At 60.4% G+C, this 24046-nt stretch overlaps 2 protein-coding genes across 10 annotated transcripts in view; one reads left to right on the top strand and one right to left on the bottom strand.

The window, feature by feature from the left end:
• Window positions 1-1218, top strand: part of IL34 (interleukin 34) — a 59732-nt gene extending 58514 nt beyond the window's left edge. For all 6 annotated transcript variants that reach the window (XM_006041981.4, XM_006041980.4, XM_006041976.4 and 3 more), the window contains 2 exons: window positions 215-347; window positions 577-1218. In XM_006041981.4, the coding sequence (XP_006042043.1) occupies window positions 215-347; window positions 577-746 (303 nt within the window). In that variant the 3' untranslated portion in view covers window positions 747-1218. The remainder of the gene's footprint in view (window positions 1-214; window positions 348-576) is intronic.
• A 482-nt stretch (window positions 1219-1700) lies between these two features.
• On the bottom strand, window positions 1701-23145 carry MTSS2 (MTSS I-BAR domain containing 2). 4 transcript variants are annotated; one of them, XM_025268364.3, is made up of 15 exons: window positions 22954-23145; window positions 18511-18572; window positions 18360-18433; window positions 17526-17610; window positions 17351-17442; window positions 17195-17269; window positions 16895-16903; window positions 15811-15968; window positions 15524-15631; window positions 14527-14624; window positions 12926-13145; window positions 5723-5797; window positions 5292-5468; window positions 4954-5119; window positions 1701-4866 (listed from the first exon to the last, which is right to left on the bottom strand). In XM_025268364.3, exons 1-15 carry the CDS (start codon window positions 23020-23022, stop codon window positions 4112-4114), a joined length of 2223 nt encoding a protein of 740 aa, XP_025124149.1. In that variant the 5' UTR covers window positions 23023-23145; the 3' UTR covers window positions 1701-4111. The 4 variants fall into 4 exon arrangements, with proteins under 4 accessions (XP_025124149.1, XP_025124151.1, XP_025124150.1 ...); XM_025268366.3 differs by having other exon boundaries at window positions 12926-13049; window positions 22954-23144; XM_025268365.3 differs by lacking the exon at window positions 16895-16903 and having other exon boundaries at window positions 22954-23144.
• Between the last annotated feature and the right edge of the window lie 901 nt (window positions 23146-24046).

The following is a 24046-nucleotide window of genomic DNA, read 5'->3' as shown; positions in this document are numbered from 1 at the left end:
CTGTGTGTTGTGCTCGAGTGACGGGCATTGAGGGAGCCCCTCCCAGGAAAAATGGCGCCCACAGGAAGGAGAGAAGTTACTCTCGGGTGTTCTGGTCACCTCTTTCCAGGCAGGATGAGTTTGCCCACCCCGCCCTCACCCCCGCCAGCTCTCCTGGGATCTCTGCATGGGCTGAGGGTGGCATCTGTGGTCCTAAAGGTTTCCTCTCTTCCAGGGCGTGGAGGTCAGCCCCCAGGTGGAAGCAGTGTTGAACCTCCTGAGTGCACCGGGAAGCCTGAAGCTGGTGCGGCCCAAAGCGCTGCTGGACAACTGCTTCCGGGTCATGCAGCTGCTCTACTGCCCTTGCTGTGAGGAGCTCTGAGGGGCTGGGGCTGGGGCTGGGGTACCGCTGTCTGAGCCAGGTCACTGGGTAGAGCTGGGGCCCTCCTCAGCACGTCCTCTGCTCCCCAGGGCCACAGGCCATTTCTGGAAGCGGAGATGGACTTGGGTACACGGAGAGCAGTGCGGCTCGGTTGGGGTGAGGGGCTGCTGACCAGTCCTGCAGCCTCATTTGTGTGTCTGTGTGTGTCCCCGCAGGTAAAGAAAGCTCTGTGCTAAACTGGCAGGACTGTGAGGCACCTCAGCCTCAGCCTCGCAGCCCAGCCTCGGCACAGTGTGAGGCCGCCCAGCTGTACCCTCTGCCCCAGCCACCCTCCACCTCCCTGCCCCGCGTCCTGGGACCCTCGGCTGGCCCCCCAACTCAGTGAAGCTGCTGAGGGCACAGGGTGAAGGCTTCCTTCCCGGAGGAGCCTAGGGTGACCTGGGGGGCAGCTGGAGGAGCCCCTGCAAGAGACGGACTGGGCCTGAGACTTCAGGTGGCAGTGGGGAGCGCCTCCTGGAGAGGAGGCCCCGGCAGTTTTCCTTTGAGGGACACAGAGCCTGAGAAGGGCGCAGCACCCCCTCCTGTGGTCTCGCCTGGAGTGGCGAGGGCTGGGGCACCTGAAGGTCCTGAAGGCAGAGCCTCTGGCTGCTCCTGGCACTGCCTGGGCTGACCCCTTCTCTGAAGGCTGTGCCGACCTTCTCCTGAGTCAGGCGGTGGGAGCTGTACCAGGTGGGCTTGGGGGGAGCCCAACAAACCAAGGCCGGGGAGGGGGCAGCAAAGCTGGGACAAGGGCATGGTAGCCAAATGCCACGTCTTGCCATAGTTTATTTTTTCTATTAAACACCCGCTTTGTTTTGGTTTGCTTGCATCTTTGAGGGTGAACCTGGAGAAGGCTGCTTTCCCCTCCTGCCAAGTGCAGGAGGCAGGAACGGGGGGCGGGCTGGTCTGGCGCAGGGGCCTGGGGCTGAGGATTGAGTTGGAATGGTCAGGGCCTTCGCCAGGGTCCCGGAATGGGGGATATTTGAGGGACTGAGTTCCTTCTAGTCCCGCCCCAGCCCATGAAGCCTCAGCAAGCCTGACGGAGCAACGGTGTTGGGCTCATCTCCCACAGCGTGTCCTGGACACTGCCTTCTCCCCCTCCAGCTGGCAGCTCCAAGACCACCCCCAGCAGGGACGTAACAGGCATTCAAACACATGGGTCCTGGCACGAGCCCTGGCCACTCCAGCCCCGCCCGCACGGAGCCCCCTGCCCCTCGGCCGGGTCTGGGACGGTGGGGGCGGGGTGCAGGGGGTGCGGGTGCTGGCTGCAGGCGCTGGAGGAAGCCAGGAGACAGTGGCGTTAATTACAGTACAACTTTATTAATACTGGGATCTTCACAGTGCATTTGTTACTTGTAGCAGTGACTATTTAAATCAAGGGAAGGTGGGCTGCAGGAGGTGGGTGGGGGGGAAGGAAAGGATAATTTATCCAAAACAGACAGAAAGAAGAGAAACAAAATGGTTTAGATGGCATGGGGGCTGGGGGCGGGTGGTAGAGGGGAGACAAAGTGAGTGGGAACCAGAAGGGGAGGCCTAAGGAGGGGAAATAAATTAAAAAAAGGAACAAGTTAACAACAGCACCAGAAAAGTTACTTCAGTCAAAAGACGCTTCGAATAGAATATTTCTCTGTACAAAAAGAAAAAAATGAAACAAACGTAAAGAAGTTCCCCAAACCAAAGTTTGTGACATGGGATGGTTGGCTCGGATCCTGAAGGGGCGGGCCTACTTGGCGATCACTAGAGGGATGAGGCGGTCAAGGGGGTGGAGGAGCTATGTACAGCCCTGGGGGTAGTCTGGAGGGGGGCCCCTGAAGTCTAGGTGAGGGGTGCCTGTGCCATGCCCACCCCCTCCCCCCGGGTCCCCGAGGCCACACCCCTCCTCAGGGCAAGCTCTTCCTCATGGGGACCCGGGTACCCCACCCCCCCCCACTGCCCCTTACCCTGCTCACATCAGATAACCTGCGTTTTACACCAGCCCACCTGGGCAAACCCTGGCGGGGCGGGGGGCAGTGTACACTCTGCCCCCAAGCCTCCGAGTGCAGGCCATCTGCTCCCCTGGCCCTCCTCCAGGTGTGGTGAGCTCAGCTCAGTGAGGCTCCTTTCTCCGACCTAGCGACTTACAGGTACCGTCCTTCACCCACCTCTGGGGAGCCCCTCAGAGGAATCCCTGGTTCCCCACACCCTCCTGGCGGCTGTGCCTAGACCCGTTTCCGGCACAAGAACTACCAGGAGCCCTGGGTCCATCCAGACCAGGAAGAGCCAGCTCTCCTGACCCCAGGAGCCCCTGCCCTGTGACCCTGCTAGCATGGCTGCTGTCGGCGGGCCTGCGGGTCACAGGAAGCCCTCCGCTTGCCCTTGGCACACGTGCTTTTACCTGCTTAGAGTTGGCGCAACGTGCTGTGTGGGTGGAGGGGTGCACTCCCTCCACCTCAGTCCTGCCACCCGGGACCACCCTGGGATGGCATTGCCTCTGACAACAGTCAGGGCCAATCTCCCCCAGCAGCCCTCCCCTCCTTGGCCTGCAGCAAATGGGTGGGAGGCCCAGCCCCCGGCCCCTTCCCAGCGCATTGTGGCTTTGCTCTGGATGCTGCAGAGAACACCGACCCCGGCCCCTGGCCCCCAGGAGCCGTGCAGACCCTCCTCTTCCTCCCACGGGCCATCAGGCCACCGCGGGGCCCTCTGTCCCTCAGGCACTCTTGGACACACCCTGTACCGTCTACCCTGTCCCCACACGCAGTCCTTGTCCGGTCAGCTCACTTTATTATATATTCATAAAAGAACCCACCCCCCACCCTCTCCAGTTTCAGTCCCTGACCCAAAGGTAGCTGAAACTGTCACTAAAGTTAAAGTCCCCACGTGCCCGGATGACGATGGGATCTGAGCAGCTCCTGGGAGGCCGGTAGGCCGACAGCCTGGCCTCCGCATGCCTTCCCTGTTGCCCCGCCCCAGTCGCATCTGCAGGCAGGCAAGCTGTCTCAGGGTCCCCACCCTCTGCTGGGCAGGCACCCTGCACGTCCTCCCCAAGAGACTGGACTTGGGCCCCAGGCCCCCGTCCCCAGTGGGTGGGCTGGCTCCTAACTTCACTGGCCCCCCAAACGGCCAGCCGCTCTGTGGAGCCTCTGATTAACCCAGACACTGTAGCCCTCGCCCCTCCATGGCCCCCCCGCCTCCCTGATGGAGGAGAGCCTGGGAGAGGCAGAGATGAGGGGGGTGACAGGGGGTGACGGAGAGGGATGTGGGGGGGGGTGCCTTGGCCAGGGGTGGGGGGGCCACCGTCCCCAGGGAGACGGGGAGGCGCTGGGCCGGGCTGCCTGAGCTGTGCACTGCGGGCCCTGCCAGGTGGGTAGGCCCCTCTGCTGGGGGCACGGGGCACAGCTCTGTGGCTCGCCCTTGTGTGGAAAGGGCAGGGCCTGGCAGGAGGGAGAGGAGGGGCAGAATAGGCAAGAAAAGGTTGAAACAGGCTTCAAATCCAGTTCAAGGCCCGCAGGCTCCGTCCTGGCACGGTCTAAGAAGTCACTTCCTGTTTAAACCATGAAATCCAAGCTGGGTTTCTCCTCCCAGTAAAGTGGCTTTGAATCGTGTGACTTAAAAAAAAGAAAAAAAGCTAGCCTGGCTCTGCTCACTCCTGACTGTGCCTCTGCTCTGAGCCTCCGCGGCCCACCGGCCCGGCCCCCTGCCTTGCCGGGCCAGGGAGGGGGGCGGGAGGCGCCATCACAAGATGCGGGGCGCCGACCTGTCGTTGGTGACGGTCCTGCGGAGCCGCACCCCGCGACGGATGGCCACCAGCATGTCTTCAGCCGGGGGCTCGCCGGGGGCGGCGGGGGGTGGGGCGGGCGTCCCCTCCGCGGGGGCGGCCGACAAGGCGGAGGGGAAGGGGAACTGGCCCTCGGCCAGCGCGTGGGCGCCCGCCACCAGTTCCCCGAGCTTCTCCACCAGGCTGTGCCGGTTGGCGGCCAGCTGCTGCTGCTGCTCCTCGTCGTCCTGGGCCGCCAGCCCCGCGTAGCCGGCCGCCTCTGGGGATGGGCTGCCCCAGGCCGTGTTGGGCAGGCTGAGCCTCTTTGGGGAGGCCTTGGCCAGGTCCGGCGCCAGGGCCGCGGCGGCCTCGTCGGTGTAGAAGACGCATTCCTCGCTGCCCGCCCGCGTGGGCCCCACGTAGCCGGGGGAGTCAGGCACTGTGGGCGTCTTCACCGGCACGATGGGCGGCCGGATGGGGATGGGCCCGGCGCTGGAGAGGGCGCGGCGCACGGTGGGCTTGGTGGACGGGGTGCGGCGGATGGTGGCCACGCCGGGGGGCGCCCCTGAGGCGGTGGGCAGCCCCGCGGTGGAGGCCGGACGCTTGGTCTGGATCAGGCGGCGGTAGTTCTGGGCGATGTTGCTGTTGCGAGGGATGGTGGACGACTTGTCGAATTCGGGGGGCCCCTCGCCGTCTGCGTCCCCGTTCACGGAGTAGCAGTCGTAGTCAGAGCCTAGGGTGGGGTGGGGCATGGGACGCAGTGGGCCCAGAGCCTCGGGGCCGAGAAGGCGCGGCCCCGGCCCAAGCCCCCGGGGCCTACCTTGGGAGGGGATGGTGTCCTCGGAGCACGAGGGCGTGGTGGTCTGCGTGCTGTAGCCGCTCGAGTACTGCAGGGAGTCCCGGCTGCTCTTCTGGTGCTCTAGGCTCAGGCCGCGGGTCAGCACCATGGCCAGGTCGCTGGCCGCAGGGGACACCTCCTCCCCGTGCTGAGGGCAGGAAGACCGCAAGCTGAAGCCTCACTCCCGCTTCTCGCTCTGCCCGGCCAGGAAGGCAGTCCCCCAAGGTGTTCCGGGCTGGCCCCGTGACCACCTGCCGGGCCTTAGAGCTGGCCTGGGAGACAGCGGGGCCCAGCCGGGCCATCCCGGGAGCGGCCCTCACCTTGGCTGCGATGGTGGCGGGGGACATGCGGGGTCGTGGGGCCTCCTCTCCACTGGGGCCCGGGGCGCCCCCGCCAGCCGGGCCCGGCTCCGGGTCTCGCAGGAGCTCCACACGGTCCTTCCTCCGCTGCAGTGCGGTGCCTGCGGGCTGCTCGTGGGGGCCGGCCTTGGCCCAGTCCTGTAAGGCAAGGCGGGCGGGTCAGGAGGCCCCTGCGCCCTGCTCCTCATGGCCGAGGGCAGAGCACAGAGGACACTGTGACTCCCCAGCCCCTCCTGGGCTCCTTATCCATCAGAAGGGAGGAGGTGAGCGTTTGGGGAACGGCTGCAGTGGGTGCCCAGGAGGTTTCTTTTGTGCGGAGCGGGTGCGTACGCATACCCCTCTGGTCGAACCTGGACCCTCCCTGAGTGCCTGGGCAGGTGGGGGTTACTGACCGAGGTCGGGGAGCTGCACTCGCTAACGGACTGGCAGGTCTCCGAGGCCTCAGAGGACGCGGAGCTGGAGGACTTCTGCATGCGGAGGCGAGCGGGCAGGAGACGGGGCAGGGCGGCAGGAAGGTGGGGAGAGAACACATCCGGTCACGGCGCCAGCACGTGGGGGGCCCTGACTCAGTCCTCCCCGGCCTCCCCGCCCACACCACGCCCTGCGCCGCGAGCGCCTGCGCAGAAAGCAGCACCCAGAGCGCACCCCACCACCCCCACCGCAGATCCACCCCACCGCAGCCCAAGAACCACATTTCTCTAAGAATTAACAAGACTACTGCTGGCCTGCATGTGGCGAGCAGGGAAAGAGCGATGCTAAGGTCGGCAGTGGGGTGCTGGCTTGAGCTGCGGGGGGATTTGTCACCGTTCTCTCAGAAGGGCAGGCCTGGGGGGAACGGAGTCCAGGGTTCCATCCTGCGAGTGTTAGGTGGGGCTGCCTGTTAGGTGTCTAAGCCCAGGTGCAGTGCCGGCAACTGTATTTAACAATCTGGAGTTTAGGGAGAAGTCAGGTTTGGAGCCACAGATCCAGCAGCGTGAGACAGAACCAGGTGACGCAGGCAGTCAGGATGAGGGTGGTTAGAGAAGGGGTTCAGGGATGCCAGGCTGCCCTCAGTGCCTGGGAAGGAGAGGACGGCCCAGTAAAGAGTGACAGGACCTGCCAGCAGTGTGGGAGGAAGACCGCGAACAGGTGCCTGTCACAGAAACCGGGGAAGAGCCCTGTGCGCCAAGGAGGGAGGGCCAGTGGTATGGGGGCTGCTGGGGGTCCGGCAGATGGGCCAGAGGGGTGTCCATGGAGACCCCCAGAACTGAAGACAGGACCGAGGATGCCTGGAGGCTCCTGCTCTGGACAGTGGCAGGGACCAGGTACCCTGGGAGGCCCCCAACTGAAAATAAGAGAAAGGCTGAAGAAAAAGGAAGCAAGGGCAAAGCAGGACCATGAAGGTCCCCAGGGCAAAGGCAGCCTCAGCACTGCGGTTGAGAGACTGGGTAAGCGCCAGGTGGAGAGCCCGCCCGACTGCCGCCCGGAATTAAACCTGGAAGGGGACTGGTTAGGTGCAGCTCTGCATGTCCTGTGCCCACCAGGGCACAGTCTCTAAAGCATCCTGATTTCAACTCCCAGACTTTTTTAGTTTATGATGAGCCAAGATGACCAAAAGAAAACTAAACTCTGTAAGTAAGGATTCAAAGAAAATAATAAATACATTGAGAGTTTTACCAATATAATCGCTAAAACAAAAAAAGAAAAAAATGTTTGGAAAACTCAATGGAAAAATTCAACACCCATTCGTGGAAAACACACTAGTGATAGAAAGGAACTTTGTTCATCTGATAGCGTTATCTACAAAAATATCAATTCTTTTCTTTCTGAGGCTGGAGAAAGATAAAGATGCTCACCATCACCATTTCTATTAAGTACTGGAAGTCCTAGCAGTGCAATAGAGCATGAAAAAGAAGTAAAAAGGAGTAAAAAGCAAAAGGACTGGAAAAAAAGAAACTGTAAAAGGCCTGATTGTGTATGCAGAATATTCATTCTATGATTATCAGAACTAACAAGTGTTTTTAATGAGGTTATTGGATACAAGATCAACATACAAAAAAAAAAAATTTCTAAATATCAGCAGCTGAAAAACAAGTAAGAGACTCTGAAAAAGCCAAAATAATTTAAAATAGCATCAACAAATATCAAATACCCAGGGGGGAAAAAGCCAGTGGTAGATGTGCAAGATTCTCACATGAAAATTGCAAAATATTATTGAAAGAAGGTAAAACCATAATAAAATGGAGAGACATATGTAATCCCAGGCAGAATCCCAGGGATTGCTTCTTTTAAAGTGGAAAATAACAAGCTAATATTACAATTTATAAGGAAATGCAAAGGGCCCAAAACAGGTAATATTGAAGAGTAACATACCTAGAGGACTTTTATTACCAGGTGTCAGGATTCTGTATAAAGTTACTATAATTAAGACGGTGTCCTACTGGTACAAGAACAGACAGATCAACCAGTGGAACAGAATACAAACTCCAGAAACAGCTACACATTCAGACACCTGTTTTATGACGAAGGTAACACACTACAGTGCAGTAGAGGAAAAAGATGGTCTTTGCAATAAACTGTTCATTAGATATCCATATGGAAAAAAATGACTCCTACAGTTCAGTCGCTCAGTCGTATCCAACTCTTTGTGACCCCATGGACTGCAGCCCGCCAGGCTTCCCTGTCCATCTCTCATACTAACACACCACACACACAGTCAATTCCAGATGACCTGCAGATCTGAGTGAAAAAAGGTAAAAGAAAAAGGCTTTGCAGGGAATTCCCTGGTGGTCCAGTGGTTGGGACTCCACACTTCCATGCTGAAGGCCCACCTTCAATCTCTGCTGGTTGGGGAACTACGATCCCACAAGCTGAGCAGCAGAGCCAAAAAAAAAAAAAAGCTTTTGGAAGAAAACATCTTTGTGACCCTGGAGTACACAAAAATACTGCTAACAGGACAGAAAAAGCACTAACAATTGGAAAAAATGGATAAATTAGACATACATTAAGAACTTCAGAATTTTACATTTCATGCAAAGATGGGCTCGATAAAGGACAGAAATGGCATGGACCTAACAGAAGCAGAAGATATTAAGAAGAGATGGCAAGAATACACAGAAGAACTGTACAAAAAAGAGCTTCACGACCCAGATAATCATGATGCTGTGATCACTGATCTAGAGCCAGACATCCTGGAATGTGAAGTCAAGTGGGCCTTAGAAAGCATCACTATGAACAAAGCTAGTGGAGGTGATGGAATTCCAGTTGAGCTATTTCAAATCCTGAAAGATGATGCTGTGAAAGTGCTGCACTCAATATGCCAGCAAATTTGGAAAACTCAGCAGTGGCCACAGGACTGGAAAAGGTCAGTTTTCATTCCAATCCCAAAGAAAGGCAATGCCAAAGAATGCTCAAACGACTGCACAATTGCACTCATCTCACATGCTAGTAAAGTAATGCTCAAAATTCTCCAAGCCAGGCTTCAGCAATATGTGAACTGTGAACTTCCTGATGTGCAAGCTGGTTTTAGAAAAGGCAGAGGAACCAGAGATCAAATTGCCAACATCTGCTGGATCATCGAAAAAGCAAGAGAGTTCCAGAAAAACACCTACTTCTGCTTTATTGACTATGCCAAAGCCTTTGACTGTGTGGTTCACAATAAACTGTGGAAAATTCTGAAAGAGATGGGAATACCAGACCACCTGACCTGCCTCTTGAGAAACCTATATGCAGGTCAGGAAGCAGCAGTTAGAACTGGACATGGAACAACAGACTGGTTCCAAATAGGAAAAGGAGTTCATCAAGGCTGTATATTATCACCCTGCTTATTTAACTTATATGCAGAGTACATCATGAGAAACGCTGGACTGGAAGAAGCACAAGCTGGAATCAAGATTGCCGGGAGAAATCTCAATAACCTCAGATATGCAGATGACACCACTCTTATGGCAGAAAGTGAAGAGGAACTAAAAAGCCTCTTGATGAAAGTGAAAGTGGAGAGTGAAAAAGTTGGCTTAAAGCTCAACATTCAGAAAACGAAGATCATGGCATCCAGTCCCATCACTTCATGGGAAATAGATGGGGAAACAGTGGAAACAGTGTCAGACTTTATTTTTTGGGCTCCAAAATCACTGCAGATGGTGACTGCAGCCATGAAATTAAAAGACGCTTACTCCTTGGAAGGAAAGTTATGACCAACCTAGATAGCATATTCAAAAGCAGAGACATTACTTTGCCAACAAAGGTCCGTCTAGTCAAGGCTATGGTTTTTCCTGTGGTCATGTATGGATGTGAGAGTTGGACTGTGAAGAAGGCTGAGCGCCGAAGAATTGATGCTTTTGAACTGTGGTGTTGGAGAAGACTCTTGAGAGTCCCTTGGACTGCAAGGAGATCCATCCAGTCCCTTCTGAAGGAGATCAGCCCTGGGATTTCTTTAGAAGGAATGATGCTAAAGCTGAAACTCCAGTACTTTGGCCACCTCATGCGAAGAGTTGACTCACTGGAAAAGACTCTGATGCTGGGAGGGATTGGGGGCAGGAGGAGAAGGGGACGACAGAGGATGAAATGGCTGGATGGCATCACGGACTCGTTGGACGTGAGTCTGGGTGAACTCCGGGAGTTGGTGATGGACAGGGAGGCCTGGCGTGCTGAGATTCATGGGGTCTCGAAGAGTCGGACACGACTGAGCGACTGAACTGAACTGAACTGAAGGGAGTAAAACAGCAACCCACAGACTCAAGATTATCAGATGAAAAGACTTGTAGCCACAGTGTATAAGAAGTTCTACAAATCAACAAGAAAAAGACATACAACCTAGTAGAGAAAAAGAAACAAAAGATCTGAACATTTCCTTCATAAAAAGAAGATATGGCCTTTAAACGTATGAAAAAACATACAATCTCATTAGTCATTAGGGGAATGCAAATTCAAAACACTGGGCACTATTACCATAACACCCACCAGAACGGCTAACATGAAAAGAATGTCGGACACTGCAGGCTGACGAGGCAGTGGAACAGCAATAAATCAACTGCTGTGCTCCTCCTGTGCTTCTGACTACGGGAAGGCATGAGACACACCCAAAACAAGTGACATTCTACAGAACACATGGCCAGTATTCAAAAGCCATGGAGGAGGGACCAAGGAGCCATCGCAGACCGGAGAAGCCTAAGGAGACACAGTGATAAAACACAGCGCAGGGTCCTGTGTCAGAACCTGGACTCCTGGACCGGGAAAAGGATGCCAGTGAGAAAGCCGGCAACATGTGAAAAAGAGTCTGTCAGCGAGTTAACAGTGTTGTGCAGTGCTAATTTCCTGGTTTTAAAACTGCTGATAGTTACATGGGTTGCTAACATCAGGGGAGACAGTGCAGAGGCCGGGTGGGAACTCTGCTCTTTTTAGAGATTGTCTATAAGGCTAGAGTTATTTCACGATAATAAAAATAAACCTTAATGGATAGGTTAAATTGCTGTAAAATAGAGAAAAGGTAATTGGAAGATAGACCTGAAGAGATGATCCAGGGAAACAAGGAGATGAGAGACGTGAGAGGAGAGAGACACGGAGACCAGACAGGAGCGAGCAGAGTGGGAGTGAGAATAAGAACAGAATGCTCGCAAACTCCTGGAACGGGTGAAAAACCTGAATGCGCAGACAGAGGAACACAAACACACCAAGGGAGATTAAATGAGCACAAATCCACCACCAGACATGCTGCAGAAAAACTCAAGTGACCAGAGAGAGAAGTCAGGTCACTCACAAAGGCACGGCAGCGACGGACAGCAGAACTCTCAGCCGGCAACAGAAGCCAGAACACGGGGAAATACCCTCGGAGAACACATTCTCCTCGGAGTGTGGAGACAAAGCAACTGGCACCCAGCGCTGCATCCCTGGCAAAACTAGCTTTCAAGGAAGAGGAAAAAAAATGAAGCATGTTTACAGAAGAACAAAACCTGAGTTTACTGCTACAGACCCATTCTAAAAGAACTTTAAAGGATGTATTTTACTGCAGAAAGAAGCAAAATGACCTTAAAAGGAGAACAAAAAAAGTATAAACACATATGGGTAAATCTAACAGATACTTACGTATAAGATAATGATGACATTAAGAAGAAAAATGTCAATTGTAGGGATGATAAAAAAAAAGGAGAGAATAGCATAAAATAGCTTATAAGGGGAGGGGGTAGGTGACCAAAGTTAAAATATATGTTAAGGTCCTTGAATGATTCAGGAGCCTGGGTTAGGACTTTGCTAAGGATGCATGGTAAAATTTCAAGGTAACCTGTATAAGAAAGGAAAGAAGTATAACTTAAAATCCAGTAGAAGGAAATAATGGGGGAAGAAAAAACAAACAAAAAGCAAGAGAAGAAACAAAAGAAGCACAGATAAAGCAGAATGAACAGAAATAAAAAAGAAGTCTAAGTATGCCGGTAATATCGATAACTGTGAAAGGACTTAAAAATGTCAGTTAAGAGAGAGATTGTCAGCCTGGATAAGAAAAGAAAACCTAGGCATATGCTGTTTACGAGAGACTCATCTAAAACATAAGGACATAGTGAGTTTAAAAACTAAGAGATAGGAAATGATAACGTAAATGTTGAGCTGAAGTAGCTGCAGTAAAATCAAACAAAACAGACTCACTCTACGCTAGAAAATGTACATGCAACAGAGGGTCAGCTACACCACGTGGGGAGACTCAGTTCACTGCGAGTTAACATTTTAAAGCTGTATGGACCTAACAGTCTCAAAAGCGTACGCACACATGGATAAAGGACACAGGAGAATGAATTATTCTAGCTTTTCTGTTAAGGAAAGCTGACGCAGACAGGACTGAGTAGGGAATGAGATGGAGGCGGTCAGTGTGGACAAGTGTCCTGAGCAGTGTTGCTGTGAAGGAGAGAAGAGGCAGCTGGAGGAGACTGTGGAGGAAGGGAGGCCTTTTAGACGGACGGTACCGGAGCATGTGTCTGTGTGCCGACAGGAATGAGCCTGCTGAGGAGGGCAGTCTGGGCATGCTGTGGGCACATCCTGGGCAAGAGGGCAGACTACAGAATGCTGGGCTCAGAGGGCCGGGCCACGGTGGGCACCTGGGTACGCGGCCTGACCTCCCTGTCTTCTGCTCTAGCTCCTCCGGTCCCTTTCACAGAGCCTGAGGATCTGAGCCTGCCTCTGAGGGTCTGAGCCTGCCTCTGAAGGGGTTCTCACGTTCAGGGTGAGAGTGGGGGAAGATGCCTGCAGATCCTGGGGCTCCTACGGACGCCTCCGTGGGGCACCCACCCCATCACAGCCAGCCCTGGCATGGGGGGTCCCAGGGTCTGGAGCTGGCAGGCTCCTCGAGACCTTCCCCCGCCCTGCCCTGGGGCAGTGGGCTCAGGCTGGTCCTGGACGCGGTGGTCCTGGGGGCCTGCAGGCCGCTCTCAGCCCCGGCACGGGGGTCACGGGGTCCGGAGCTGGCAGGCTCCTCCAGACCTTCCCCTCCCCTGCCCTGGGGCAGTGAGCTCAGGCTGGTCCGGGGACGCGGTGGTCCTGGGGGCCTTCAGGCCACGCTCAGCACCTGTAGGGGCCCCGCCCCACAGTGTGGATGGCCTGGGGCTGGCATGAGCTCAGCAGACGCCCCTCACCTGACTGGTGATGTCTGAAGGCATGGGCGAGGGGGGCTTGGAGTAGGTGGCTTCCTGGGAGACGAAGCCGGAGTCGTGGGAGGAGACGCTGGAGAGGCGGGCGGCGGGGGCGGGCTGCGCCAGGCTGCGGTAGCGACAGGCGGGGCCGGGTGAGCACGTTTGGGCGCCCCCGGGCCAGGGGGCTCCACCACCCTTGGCGCTGCTCCCGCTGCTGGGGGCACTGGGGAGGGAGGGGGCACGGCGGCCGGACAGGGAGACACAGGGCGCGTTTGGGAGGCAGGGGGACACACGAGGGTGGGCAGAGAGGAGGGGTGGGGGAGGAAAGACAGGGTCAGACCAGGCCCTGAGGCCACGGGCCAGAGCAGCGGGGTCCCCGACTGCGGGCTGGGGGGCGGGCCCCCACTGCCCCAGGAGCCTCCGCCAGGCACCCCGAGCCAAGGCAGCCTATCTGCCTCCCGAACCGCCATTATGAAGCGGAAACAGCCTGATGAGGAGGAACGGAGTCAGTTAGGCTACAACTAGACACGAGTCTGATCCTGATCGTCTTCTCCAAATCTGGTATTTGCCATCAGATCCTGACTGAATGTCTAGCGTGGGGTGCTGGTCAGCACGGGTCCTAAACTCACCATCACCCTCCCCCGCTTCACTTCTGTAGCTCATCCTCTCTGCATCCGTGTCCAGGCTGGGCAACGCTCCTGGCAGTGAAGGTCACTATCCTCCTGAGCGTGACCCGGGAGGCCCCTGGCCCCTACCCTTGGCACGGGTGACCCCTGGGATCAACCTCCCTCCTGCGTCGGTCACCCACCCGGGGTCTGAAGAGCCTCCAGCTGCTGTGGACCATTCTCTCCCTGCAGGAGCAGCAATAACTCTGCCTGGGTCACTGCCCATGGCCTGAGTGCCCAGCCAAGCTGGTTCTAGAGAAAGAGTGCCTGGTACAGAGGGGTCTCCCCACCAGTAACCTGCTCTGTGCTCAAAGCACCCCCCTCAGGAAGCCTTGAATCCAGACCCCTCCCAGGAAGCGCCCCTGACCCCGAGCCTGCCTGCTGGTCAGGCAGGACCCCGGCCCCGCCCTGGCCCTTCACGGCCCCCAGGGCCAGCTTGGGCTGAGGGTTGGCCCTGTGGCAGCTGCCCAGGCGCAGCTCTCAGGAACCAGCCAGGCTGCAGTGCCCATAGGTAAGCTTAGAGCCTCTGCATACGCTCCTGAAAACCTCCATGGCCTTCCCCACCTCAGATTCTTCCTGCTGCCCAGACTGTGCTGGGCTTGGCTGAGCTGAGAGGTTAATGCTGGATTCTGTACCTCAGCTTCCCCCTCCATGGAACAGAGACAACATCATACCGGATAGAGTGGTGTTAGGATTCAATGAGGAAAATGCAGAAAGCATTGAACGGGCAGCCGGCGCGCCCTCTGCTGCTGCTGCCGCCCCGCAGCCTGTCCCTACGCCTGCGCTAGCAGCGGTCGTGCAGTGTGAGTGTATTTTCCCTGGATTCCTTGATGATGCAGCAGTTGCATGAATTCTGGGGCCAAAAGCAATTCCTGATCCACTTCTGGGCGGGGCTTCCCCCATTCCTTTTCCCTGCCCCCTGCCCAGTCCCCCACTGACCTGCACATGCTGGACTTCCGGGAGCTGGAGCTGCTAGGCGATGAGGGTGGGGTCTGGTATGACCAGCTGTAGTCTGAGCCCTTCAGGTCTGTGATCACCTGGACAGGGACATGGATGGGGTCACTGGGGGCAGCCCAGCCCCGCAGAAAGCCTCATCACTTTCCTGAGTCTCCCTCCAGAGGACTGGCAGGGTCTTCCCAATTGAGAACCAGGCCCCAGAGGAGATCTTGGGGATATGGAAGCCCTCTGTGTTCCAGCCTTTTCCTAATGCCAGCTCCTCACTCAGGGACAAGAGGTGGGGCTGCTAGAAAGTCCGGGAATGTTGGGGAGGTTGTGCCCTCTCTGCTTCTCAGGGATGCTGGCCCAGCCAGGACACAGAGGAACCTGGTGCTCCCGAGGACTCCTTGGGGCTGGCAGAGGAGTCAGACCAGAGTGGCCGTGCAAGACCATGGGGTCCAACCCTGGCTCTGCTCTGCCCTCAGGCAAGCCGCTGCTTCTCTCTGAGCCTCAGTTTTCTCCTGGGAAATGCAGCTGATCCTTCCTGTCTTAGAGGGTTGTGGAGGTGACTGAACTAGGTGACCCGTGGGAAGGGCTCGGCATAGGGCTGGGTGCACAGTAAGGCCGAGTGAGAGGAGCACCACGGTGCTGTCAGCGAGGACTGCCCCTGGTGCGGTGGGAGCGTGGTGCTGAGAGGTGGGCAGGGTGGCTACGGGGGCAGCTGCATGTGTGTGCACGGGGCTGGCGGGTGTGGGCATGGAGGCTGGAGGCACCATCAGGACTGGCTTGCTCGGAGCCTGGCCCTGTGAATCCGGGACGTCCAGCCGTCTGCTCTGTGTGAGGCCCCGCTGGGTCCCGGGCACACACCCTGCTCGTGTGGGCAGGTGCCCCTAGAACTCACGGGGGTGGACTTCTGTGCCCAGCTGATCCCCCCAACGTTTTCCCATTGCCTCCTCCGTTGTCCCCAACCAAGGCCAGCGGTCCCCGGGGCTGGCCGCACCTGCTCGCTGGCGGGGGGCAGCTTGTGCGGCTCCGCGGTCAGCACCACCAGGTCGTCGATGATGCCCTGCAGGTGGGTGATCTCCCCCAGCATGGTCAGCTCGCCGTTCTGACGGGGCAGTGAGTCAGCCTCCGGGGCCTCCCTGCCCGGCACACCCTCCCCTGCCCTTCCCCCAGCCCACGTGGCTTGGGCCATGGTCCTCTGGACCTCTCGGGATTCGTGAGGGCCCCTCAACTGGCCCAGTCGTGGAGATGCTAAGAAGGCCTCTGTGTCCCCACGGGACCCACCACCACGGGCTGCAGGAACGTGATGAAGGTACAGAAGCGGCCGCGCTCCTCAATCAGGGCCCGGCGCACCGCCTGCTTCTCAGTCTCCTCCAGCAGCAGGTACATGTCGTTCACATCCTGCAGGGCGCTGTCCAGCTGGGGCTGCAGGTCTCCTTTCCCTAGGGGGTGGGGAGGAGAGGCCGCGCTGGGGACGCGGGCCTGGCTTGCTGCATCCAAGGCTCAGGCCCTGAGGTGGGATCCCTGGCCGTGAGGCTGGGCACTTCCAGGGGGGCCTGGGGACCGGGGAGGGCAGCTGGGATGCCAGGGCTCGTGGAAAGGCTGGTCCCCAGCGCAGGCAGAGAGGACAGACAGGCACACAGGAAAGACACCAAAGCTGCAAAGCCACCCAGTTCTGGGGAGAGCAGAACCCTGGGCAGCCCTGGGGCCACCCGGAGCAGCTGTGCTCAGTGGAGTCAGGCGGAAGGAAGCCTCCGGGAGAGCAGAAGCTTCTGCCCCCAGGGACACCCTCACTGCCTGTGGGGTGAGGAGCCTCCCCTCCCGGGCTCAGGGAGGGGGCGTGGAAGCTGAACAGAGTAGAACATGGGGCAGGGCTGCAGGCCAGGCCACGACGGAGGCGGGGTCCAGGAGCGCTGGGGCTGGGCCCAGGGCATGGGAAAGGGGGTGTCTCATGGGGGTCCCCACTTGGCTCAGGAATAATGCACAAGAACAGCAGGAGTGACACAAAGATGCAGCGAAAGAACCACAGAGAGCGAGAAGAGAATGGAGAGGAGACAGCGAGAAGGGCGTGGGGGGCGGGGCGGAGCAGGAGGGAAGGGCCCGGGGACTGCGGGGCTGGGGCAGCCGAGGCCTGGCCCCCCACCCTGCCCACCCGCCCTCCTGGCCTGGCAAACCGACCCAGCACGGCCCGGCCTCAGCCCCGGACCGGAGGACTGTGCCCCAGCCCCTCCCTTGCGGACCGACCACCTTCCTCTCTCCTCCTCGGCCTGAAGAGGCTCCTCCAATGGCCCTGAGCTGGGCGAGACAGACAAATGCGACAGGGACGACAGGGAGGGAGAGCAGCTCAGGGGACGGGCATCTGACTTACCAAGTAGCTCTACAGGAGGGGTGGGGAGAGGAGAGGAGAGACAGAGAGAGAGACCGTGTGAAAGACAGCCGGATGGACAGAGCCGCTCCTGGGGGCGGGGCCTCCTGCAGCCTCCCGAGGAGGGGGCCAGTCAGGTGGCAGGCACCCCCTCTGCCCACCCCAGAGGTTGGGGGCCCTGTGTCCAGCACGGGGTGCCTCAGGTCGGACGCTGCCCTGGGCGACCCCACGGCCGTCGGGGACACAGCGCGGGGCTGTGCAGGGGCCCGCGGGGCTGCGCTTCTGCAGCCGCTCGGGGCTCACCTTTGCGTGCTTTCTTCTGCAGCTTCAGCGTGTCCGAAGACTTCTTCTTGATCTCGTGCCGCGCTCGTTTGTACTCTGTGCAGAGGGAGAGAGAGCGGCGCTATGACAGGGTTTCCGCCAGTGGGGAGCTGGAGGGCGCGGCCAGGCGGGACCCACCTTTTGCGTGATCCTTGTCCAGCTGGTTGGCCGACTTCTTCCAGTCCTCGATGCGCTCCTGCAGCGGGTTGATGAGGCTCTCCAGCAGTGCGCTGAGGGCAACGGCAACGGAGGGCAGGTCAGGGCCGCCCTGGGATCTTCCCTCGACCCCCGCCCCCAGCGCGGACGCACTCACTTGGTGAACTGCCGCAGCTTGGTCTCGATGCTGCGGTGGCGCATGCACATGCGCGTGAGCGCCGAGCCGATGTCCCGCGTGGCCCCTGGGGGCAAGCGCCACGTGGGCGGGGCCGCCGGGCTCCTGCAGGCCCGGCCCGGGCCACGCGGGGGCGCGTCTGGCCCAAGAGCCGAGCTCGCAGCCCGCCGGCCCTGAAGTCCCTGTCCTGCGGACCCGCTGCCGCCGCCGCCGTGCCCCTCCCGGCATCCCCATCCCGCTGATCCCTCCTGCGACCCCGCCGGCCCCTCTCCGAGGGGTCAGGTCAGGATCTGTCCTCGTAACCCCAGAGGGGAGAGGCCCACACCAAAGATGGTTCAAGGAGCCAACAGAACCCCTCCCTCCCAGAACCCCCTCCAGATGCGCCCAGATGCAGGCGTGAGGGTGCCCGTCGCCTTGGTCTCACCAGCCAAGGAGGCAGGAGCTCCAGGTCCCACTGCTCGGACCGGAAGGCCGCAGAGCCAAGGCCAGCAAGGGAACCTTCCCCTGCCCCGTGCCCCCAGAAGGGCAGATGGGGAGAGAAGCCACAGACTCACCTACGGAGTGTGAACACCGTGGCTGAGAGGTCAACCCAGCTACCTGGCAGCGAGACAGAGCCCCCTCGCACTCTCCCCCCCGCCCCCAACATCCCTGTCGTCTGTCACCCGTTCCTGCCCTGAGAGGCTCCCTCTCTCCAGAAAGCCTGCTCCATGAGCCAGCAGGACCCAAGGTCCCGTCTCTGGCCCCGGGTCCTCTCCGGCTCACACCCACTCAGCTGTTTGGAGTGCAAGTCCAAGCTGGGCCGCGTGCCCTCCCCACCTCGGGTGTTGGTGGCCATGTCGGCCACTTTCTGGAAGGCGTCCAGGAAGGCCACAGCAGCCAGCACGGTGGTCCTGGGGAGATGGGCGGGGGGCGGTCAGTCGGGGGGTGGCTTTGCGCCCCATCTCCTCCCCAGCTGGGGCACCCTCACCTCAGCTGGGAATGCAGTTTCGTGGCCTTGGAGTTGAAGTCCTCCCAGATGGGGTAGGAGCTCTGCGGAGGGGATGGGAGAGGCAGTGAGCCGCCATGAGGGCTCCCCCCGGGCCGGGGACCCTCATGCCTGGTCTAGACCCCAGGCTGTGTCTAAGAGAGCAGCCTCACCCCTGTGGAGAGGGGGCTTCCGGGGTTCCTCTGGGGGCAGACACGGGCATGAAGAAGGCCTGGCCCCTCTGCCCGCCCCGCGCTCCCTAACAGTCGGAACCCCGGCCACTGTGAGCAGTGGTAGCCCACATCCTCAAGGGGGATGGAGACTGGGAGCTGCAGGCCGCGTCTCCTTGCAGGTAGGAGGGCCTAGGGGGGACCGGGTTGGCCACACTAGGGGCACTGTGTCCCCCGGACACAGCCCTGGATGGTCCACATGGCCTGGGGGAAGAGGCACAGTGAGCCGTGGTGGAGCTTGAGACACTGGGTCTGAATGAGGGCCTCGTGACCCGGAAGCTGCTGCCAGCCGATCTGCCCATCACAGACCAGCGGCCGGGGCTCCCAGGCCCAGGGGGACCGCGGCTGCTGCGGGGCCTGGCCAGCCTGCCCGGGACAGTCAGGCCCAGGCTGAATGGGGCCTTGTGCAGCCAACAGAGCCACCTTTCTCCACCCCCGGCTCCCCGCCCCTCCTGGGGACACAGTGTGGCCTTTATCCCAGCCTGGCCCAAAGCTCTGAGCTGGCAGGGGGTTTCCCAGTAGTGAGGCCGGGCTCCTGGCGATCAAGTTGTCCAATGTGATCAGCGGGCTTTTCTGGCTAATGGGCCTCCCATGGCTGTTGGGTCCCGGCCCAATGGCCCTGTGGAAGGAAGCCTTGATCCTTGAAAAAGAGCCCCAGGTCAGCGAAGCCCCAAGGTTCTTCTGACCTTCCCTTCCATGTGGGATGGGGTGCTGGGAGCCAGGGCTTTTCCAGTGGGAAGGGGGAAGGCGGAGACCCCAGTTCCCAAGGCCTCAGAGAGAGGCTCTGCCAGGCTGGAACCCCAGGGAGGCCAGTCTGCTGCAGTGGAAAGCACAGGGCAGCTTCTGGGATCCTCAGAAGCACCCTCCCCTCCCAGCCCAGCCCAGCCAGTGCCCAGGGAAAGCAAATATTTGTGAAGTTCACACGCTGGAGCAGGAAGGCAAAAGCGGTGGGTGGGCTGTCTGCGCGGCACGGCCTGGGGTGAAGGAGCCTGGGTCTCCCCTGGCACTCCTGAGGACTTGGCACCACCCCGCTCTGCACCCCAGCCCTAGGCCGTGCTGAGACCTTGAGGAGATAACGCCATGGGGGCAGGGGTGCAGAGGCAGCGGTCCTGGCCCCTGGCGTTTCAGCCCCTCAGCAGCCTCTATCTGAAAGCTAGGGGCTGGGGGAAGTGGGGGAGACAGATCTGTACCCTGCTGTGGGTGAGACAGGTCTGTGTACTGAAGTCACACCCTCATAGCCTCCGCCCCGAGGCTCACTCCATCCCTGGCCCTCCCAGTCTCGGTCCTCCTTGGGCAGAGGGGACAGGGTGGGGGTTGGGGGGCCAGGCCCAGCCCCTCCTCAGCAGGTGGACAGGAGCTCCTGGCCTGTAAGGGCCCACTGGTAAGTCATGACGACCCCAGAGGCGAGCTTGAGGGGCCAGCGCCCAGGAGCATGTCTCCGCCCGGGCCTGTGCCCTCAGGCAGGTTGCACCCAGCTGTCAGGCAGGCTTGAAGCCTCTGGACTCGTGGTCTTGATAGTGACGGGGACTGCGATTGGGGGTCAAGAGTGTGGTGGGCCAGGCGCCTGGCTGAGCGCTCTCACTGTGGGGTCACACTGAGTCCTTACAGCAACCCTGTGAGGCGAATACCGCTGCCACCACCCCCATTCTACAGATGAGGAAACTGAGGCTCAGAGACATTAACCCGCTTGTCCATGGCTACCGAGTGTGGGGTTCAGGCTCTGATCCCAAGTCTGACTGGTCACTGCATGGCAGGGACACCCCCTCTACTTCAGGGTCTGGAAGGTGAGTATCTGGGTACCCAGGGTGGGGAGGGGCGGGGACTGCAGAACTGGGAGAGCAGCGGGCGGCTCTGGGGGGGCAGTCACACGCTCGTCACAGGGGGTGCTCAGGTGGGCGGGCCCTGGGCTGTACAGGTGAGTGGCCCAGGCTGCACCCCGGGAGAGGGGCTCTGTGGGAGGCTCCTCTCTGAGCCTGCTTGTTCCCCTGTGAGATGAGGGCAGGAGCAGGCTGGTGTGGAGATGCCTGGGAAGCACTAGGTCAGGACCTGGCACACAGAGAGCGCTCAGCTAACGCTGCGGACAGAGCGAACAGGCGGTCTCTGGGTCTGCGTGACACTCCCCACTCTCGGGGGCAGGCAGATTGTGACCCCATTTCTGGAAGGTGCAGGCTGAGCCCCGGACCCCCTCCCAGCCCTGTCATTCCCGGACAAGTTCCTGATCGTCTCTGAGCTTCGGGGGGTATCTGGGCCGCTTAAATGAGGCAGGGCAGGCAGGGAACGCTCCCGGGGCCCCCCGCCCTGAGTCGGTGCCCCTCCAGGCCCCAGGGGCAGCCCCCCTCCCCTCCTCGGCCACCCCCATGCCAGGCTCTGGACCTGCAGCCCTGGGTGGGCTGTCATGGGGCCTCGCAGGCAAGTTCGGTCTCCTCACCCTGGCCACCTTCCTCTGTGGAAACCCTGCTGCTTCTGTGGCTCAAGCCACTGAGCGAAACAGCCGGAAGCTGTCCCCCAATTCTAGATGACTGGCCTCCAGGCGGTCCGCGTCCCTGCCCTGTCCCTGGCCCAGACACAAGCCTGTGTCACAGGCTGGGGACTGGTGGGGCTCGGCATTACGCCAGGTGAAACCTCTCCCAGTTTGCCTCCCCACGTCAGAAAATCCTGAGCCGCTTGCTACAATCTGGGCCCATCTCCTTCGTCTCATCCCCAAGTTCCTTGCAAATTGCCTGGAGACGGGGGAAGGCGGTCCTGCCCGCTTCTCTGAGCGAAAGCGGAAAGCGGCTGCGGAGGCAGTGTGTGTGGTGAGGATGCCAGCGGGACAAGGTGCGGGAAGGAGCCGCTCCACCAGCCCCGGGAGTGGTTGGGGGAGGGTGGTCTGGAATGGGAACCTGGTGCCAAGGCTGCGATGCTCATGGGGCAGGAAGGGCTGCTGAAGGCAGCGGGAAGCCAGCACTCGGGGGCCAGCAGAAGGGCTTGGAGGTGGAGCTGGGGGGACGGGGTCTCAGGGGAGCACCCTGTGTGGGGCACCGAGGGGCACCTATGCACGCTGCCAACCCTGCAGTTCTGGGGAGGGTGGCCCCGGGCCTCCTGGGGGTGGGGGGCACAAGGATCTGGCGGCCCCCGAAGGCCTGCCTGGGCGCTGTGGTGTCCCTCCCCGGGGTCTGCGATGTCACTGTAGGATGCCAGGCTGTGTACCAGGGAGGGTGAGACAGGCAGGGGGCTCTGAGGAGTTCCATGTTCCCCCTAGCCTGGCCACACTGCCCCAGAGCAGAAGGGGAGAGGCACGGCCTGCCTGCCCCCGGCCTGTCATTGCGGCCGGCCCTCCTCTCTGCCCAGTCAGCTGGGCCACCCCGCCAAGCCCCAGCCTCTTTAGGGGCGAGGATCCCCTCACTCCCCGGATCAACAGTGACGGGTGAGGTCATGGGCTGGTCCAACAGTCTCCTTAGTGACCTTGAGCCATTCCCAGCCTCGGTTTCCCCACCTGGTGAGCCAGAGTGGGCCAGGAGTTGGTGGCCCGCTGAAGCCTGACCTTGGGCCATCCGGGAGAGGGGCTGGAGCTGAGAGCCTGGAGCAGCCGGCAGCCTCCCTGGGGGCTGCTCCCTCAGGCCCACCTTCGCCCTCCTACCCCAAAGGCAGGTCAGAGGCCTTGGGGCCGGGGCCACTCCTCACACAGACCGTGGAGTCCTGGAGCTGCTTTGGGGCGCGGGCAGCGGGCGCAGAGGCAAGGCTGGCAGGGAAGGAGTTAACGGTTCCCTGCTTTATTATTTTTCGCTTCTTTGGCGGTGACAGCATTGTCTGGGCTCCGGGGCCGTCGGAGTCGGGGAAGGGGGCCCCGGGGGTGGTAGAGGGTGGAGGCCGGAGAGACCCAGGACCCTTTAAAGGGCCCTGAGTCGCCCCCGGAGTCAAACCCCCATTCATGGTTTGGGGGTATGGGGCGCGGGAAGCCCGCGTGTGCGCAGACTCAGGTCGGGACCCCAAGGGGGCGCTGCGACCTGGGCGACCAGGGGCATGGACCTGGGTATCGCACGGACACCCAGACACATGAGTGCCCACACCCACCACGACGGGCGCCCGGAGACCAGGGCGCACGGCAGACGCAGGCCAGACGCGCTCAGACAAGGGCACACAGACGCGGGGCCTCACCGACACGGCGGGACGCGGCTACCCGCCGCCACGCGTCCCCAAAGGGGACACGCACCCGCGCCGCATCCGCGCCCGTTACCTTCATGTCGTTGACGATGGCCTGGAAGAGCCCGCCCAGGGCGCCGCACTCCTTCTCCGCCGTCTCCATGCTCGGGCCGGGCGGCGGCGCAGGCAGGGAGCTGGGACCCGCACCGCGGCGGCTGTCGCTCCGAGGCCGGGCCGGGCCTGCCGCCTCCGGGCCGCGCTCAGCGGCCGGCCGCGCCGCGCTCGGGGGTCGCGGGCCGCCGCGGGGCGGCGCGGGCCATGTCGCGGCGGGGCTGGCGGGAGGCGCTGGGGGCGCGGCGCGGGCGGCGGGCGGCGCAGCCTCGGCGCGGGGACTGGCGCGGCGGCCGTAACCCGAGCGCGGAGGCCGGGGCGTCACGTGGGCGCGGGGGGGCGGGCCGCGGGGAGGGGTCTGCAGGGAGGCCGGGCGGGCGCCGGCCCATTCACCGCCCGGAGCCCGGGCTTTGAAATCCGAGCCCGGGCGCGGCCAGACGGGCAGTCAGAACAGGCCTGACGGGCGCAGGCGCCGCCGCGGGGGCGGTGCTGCCTGGCTTCCCCGCGGGGGTGGGGCCGGCCGTTTGGTGCCGCCCCGTAAAGGGGCTCACCACCACCCTCCAGCCTTTGGTCTGGGGGTGTCTGTGTCTCCCCGCGTTTTCAGAAGAGGGGAGCAAGCTGAGATCCTGGGGCGCATCCCGTGTGATGGACCCACCCACACGTAGCAGGGGCGTACGGTGTTCCGGAGGCCGCCCGCCTTGGGACATTTTATCCCAGGCACAGGAGTTTGGACCCTCCTCCAGTTCTCTGGCTCCTTTTCCAAGCAGGGCCCGTGCTGATGCCACCTGCATGGGGTGCCCCAGGCCGGACCTCTGGGGATGGTGGGGTCCGGTCCTCAGGGTTTGGGGCCGAGCGGGACCAGCAGAGCAGAGGCAGATGTGTGATGTGTGATCTTATCCCCTCTCTGATGCCTGGGTACATACATAGGAGGATGCGTGTGTGCACGTGGGCCATGGTGAGTTCAGCCTGTCTTCCTGTCCTGGAGACTCCAGACAGGGAAACCCACCCTCCCAGGCCTATGCTGGGGCTCTGGGGAAAAGCCCACCCAAGGCCTTTCTCTGCTACTCCAGGGACCC

Source organism: Bubalus bubalis, chromosome 18, assembly GCF_019923935.1.
Source record: "Bubalus bubalis isolate 160015118507 breed Murrah chromosome 18, NDDB_SH_1, whole genome shotgun sequence".
Lineage (NCBI taxonomy): Eukaryota > Metazoa > Chordata > Mammalia > Artiodactyla > Bovidae > Bubalus > Bubalus bubalis.
The sequence above is the reverse complement of the archived record's forward strand: the minus strand, read 5'-3'. Positions and strand labels throughout refer to the sequence as shown.

Excerpts from the sequence above, each read along its gene's own strand:
- MTSS2 (XM_025268364.3), bottom strand. The coding sequence starts at position 23,022 with ATGGAGACGGCGGAGAAGGAGTGCGGCGCCCTGGGCGGGCTCTTCCAG. Across the intron at positions 17,443-17,525 it reads AAGCTGCGGCAGTTCACCAA|CGCACTGCTGGAGAGCCTCA; the intron begins GTGAGTGCGTCC and ends CGTTGCCCTCAG. Across the intron at positions 15,632-15,810 it reads CGTTCCTGCAGCCCGTGGTG|AACGGCGAGCTGACCATGCT; the intron begins GTGGGTCCCGTG and ends CTGCCCCGTCAG.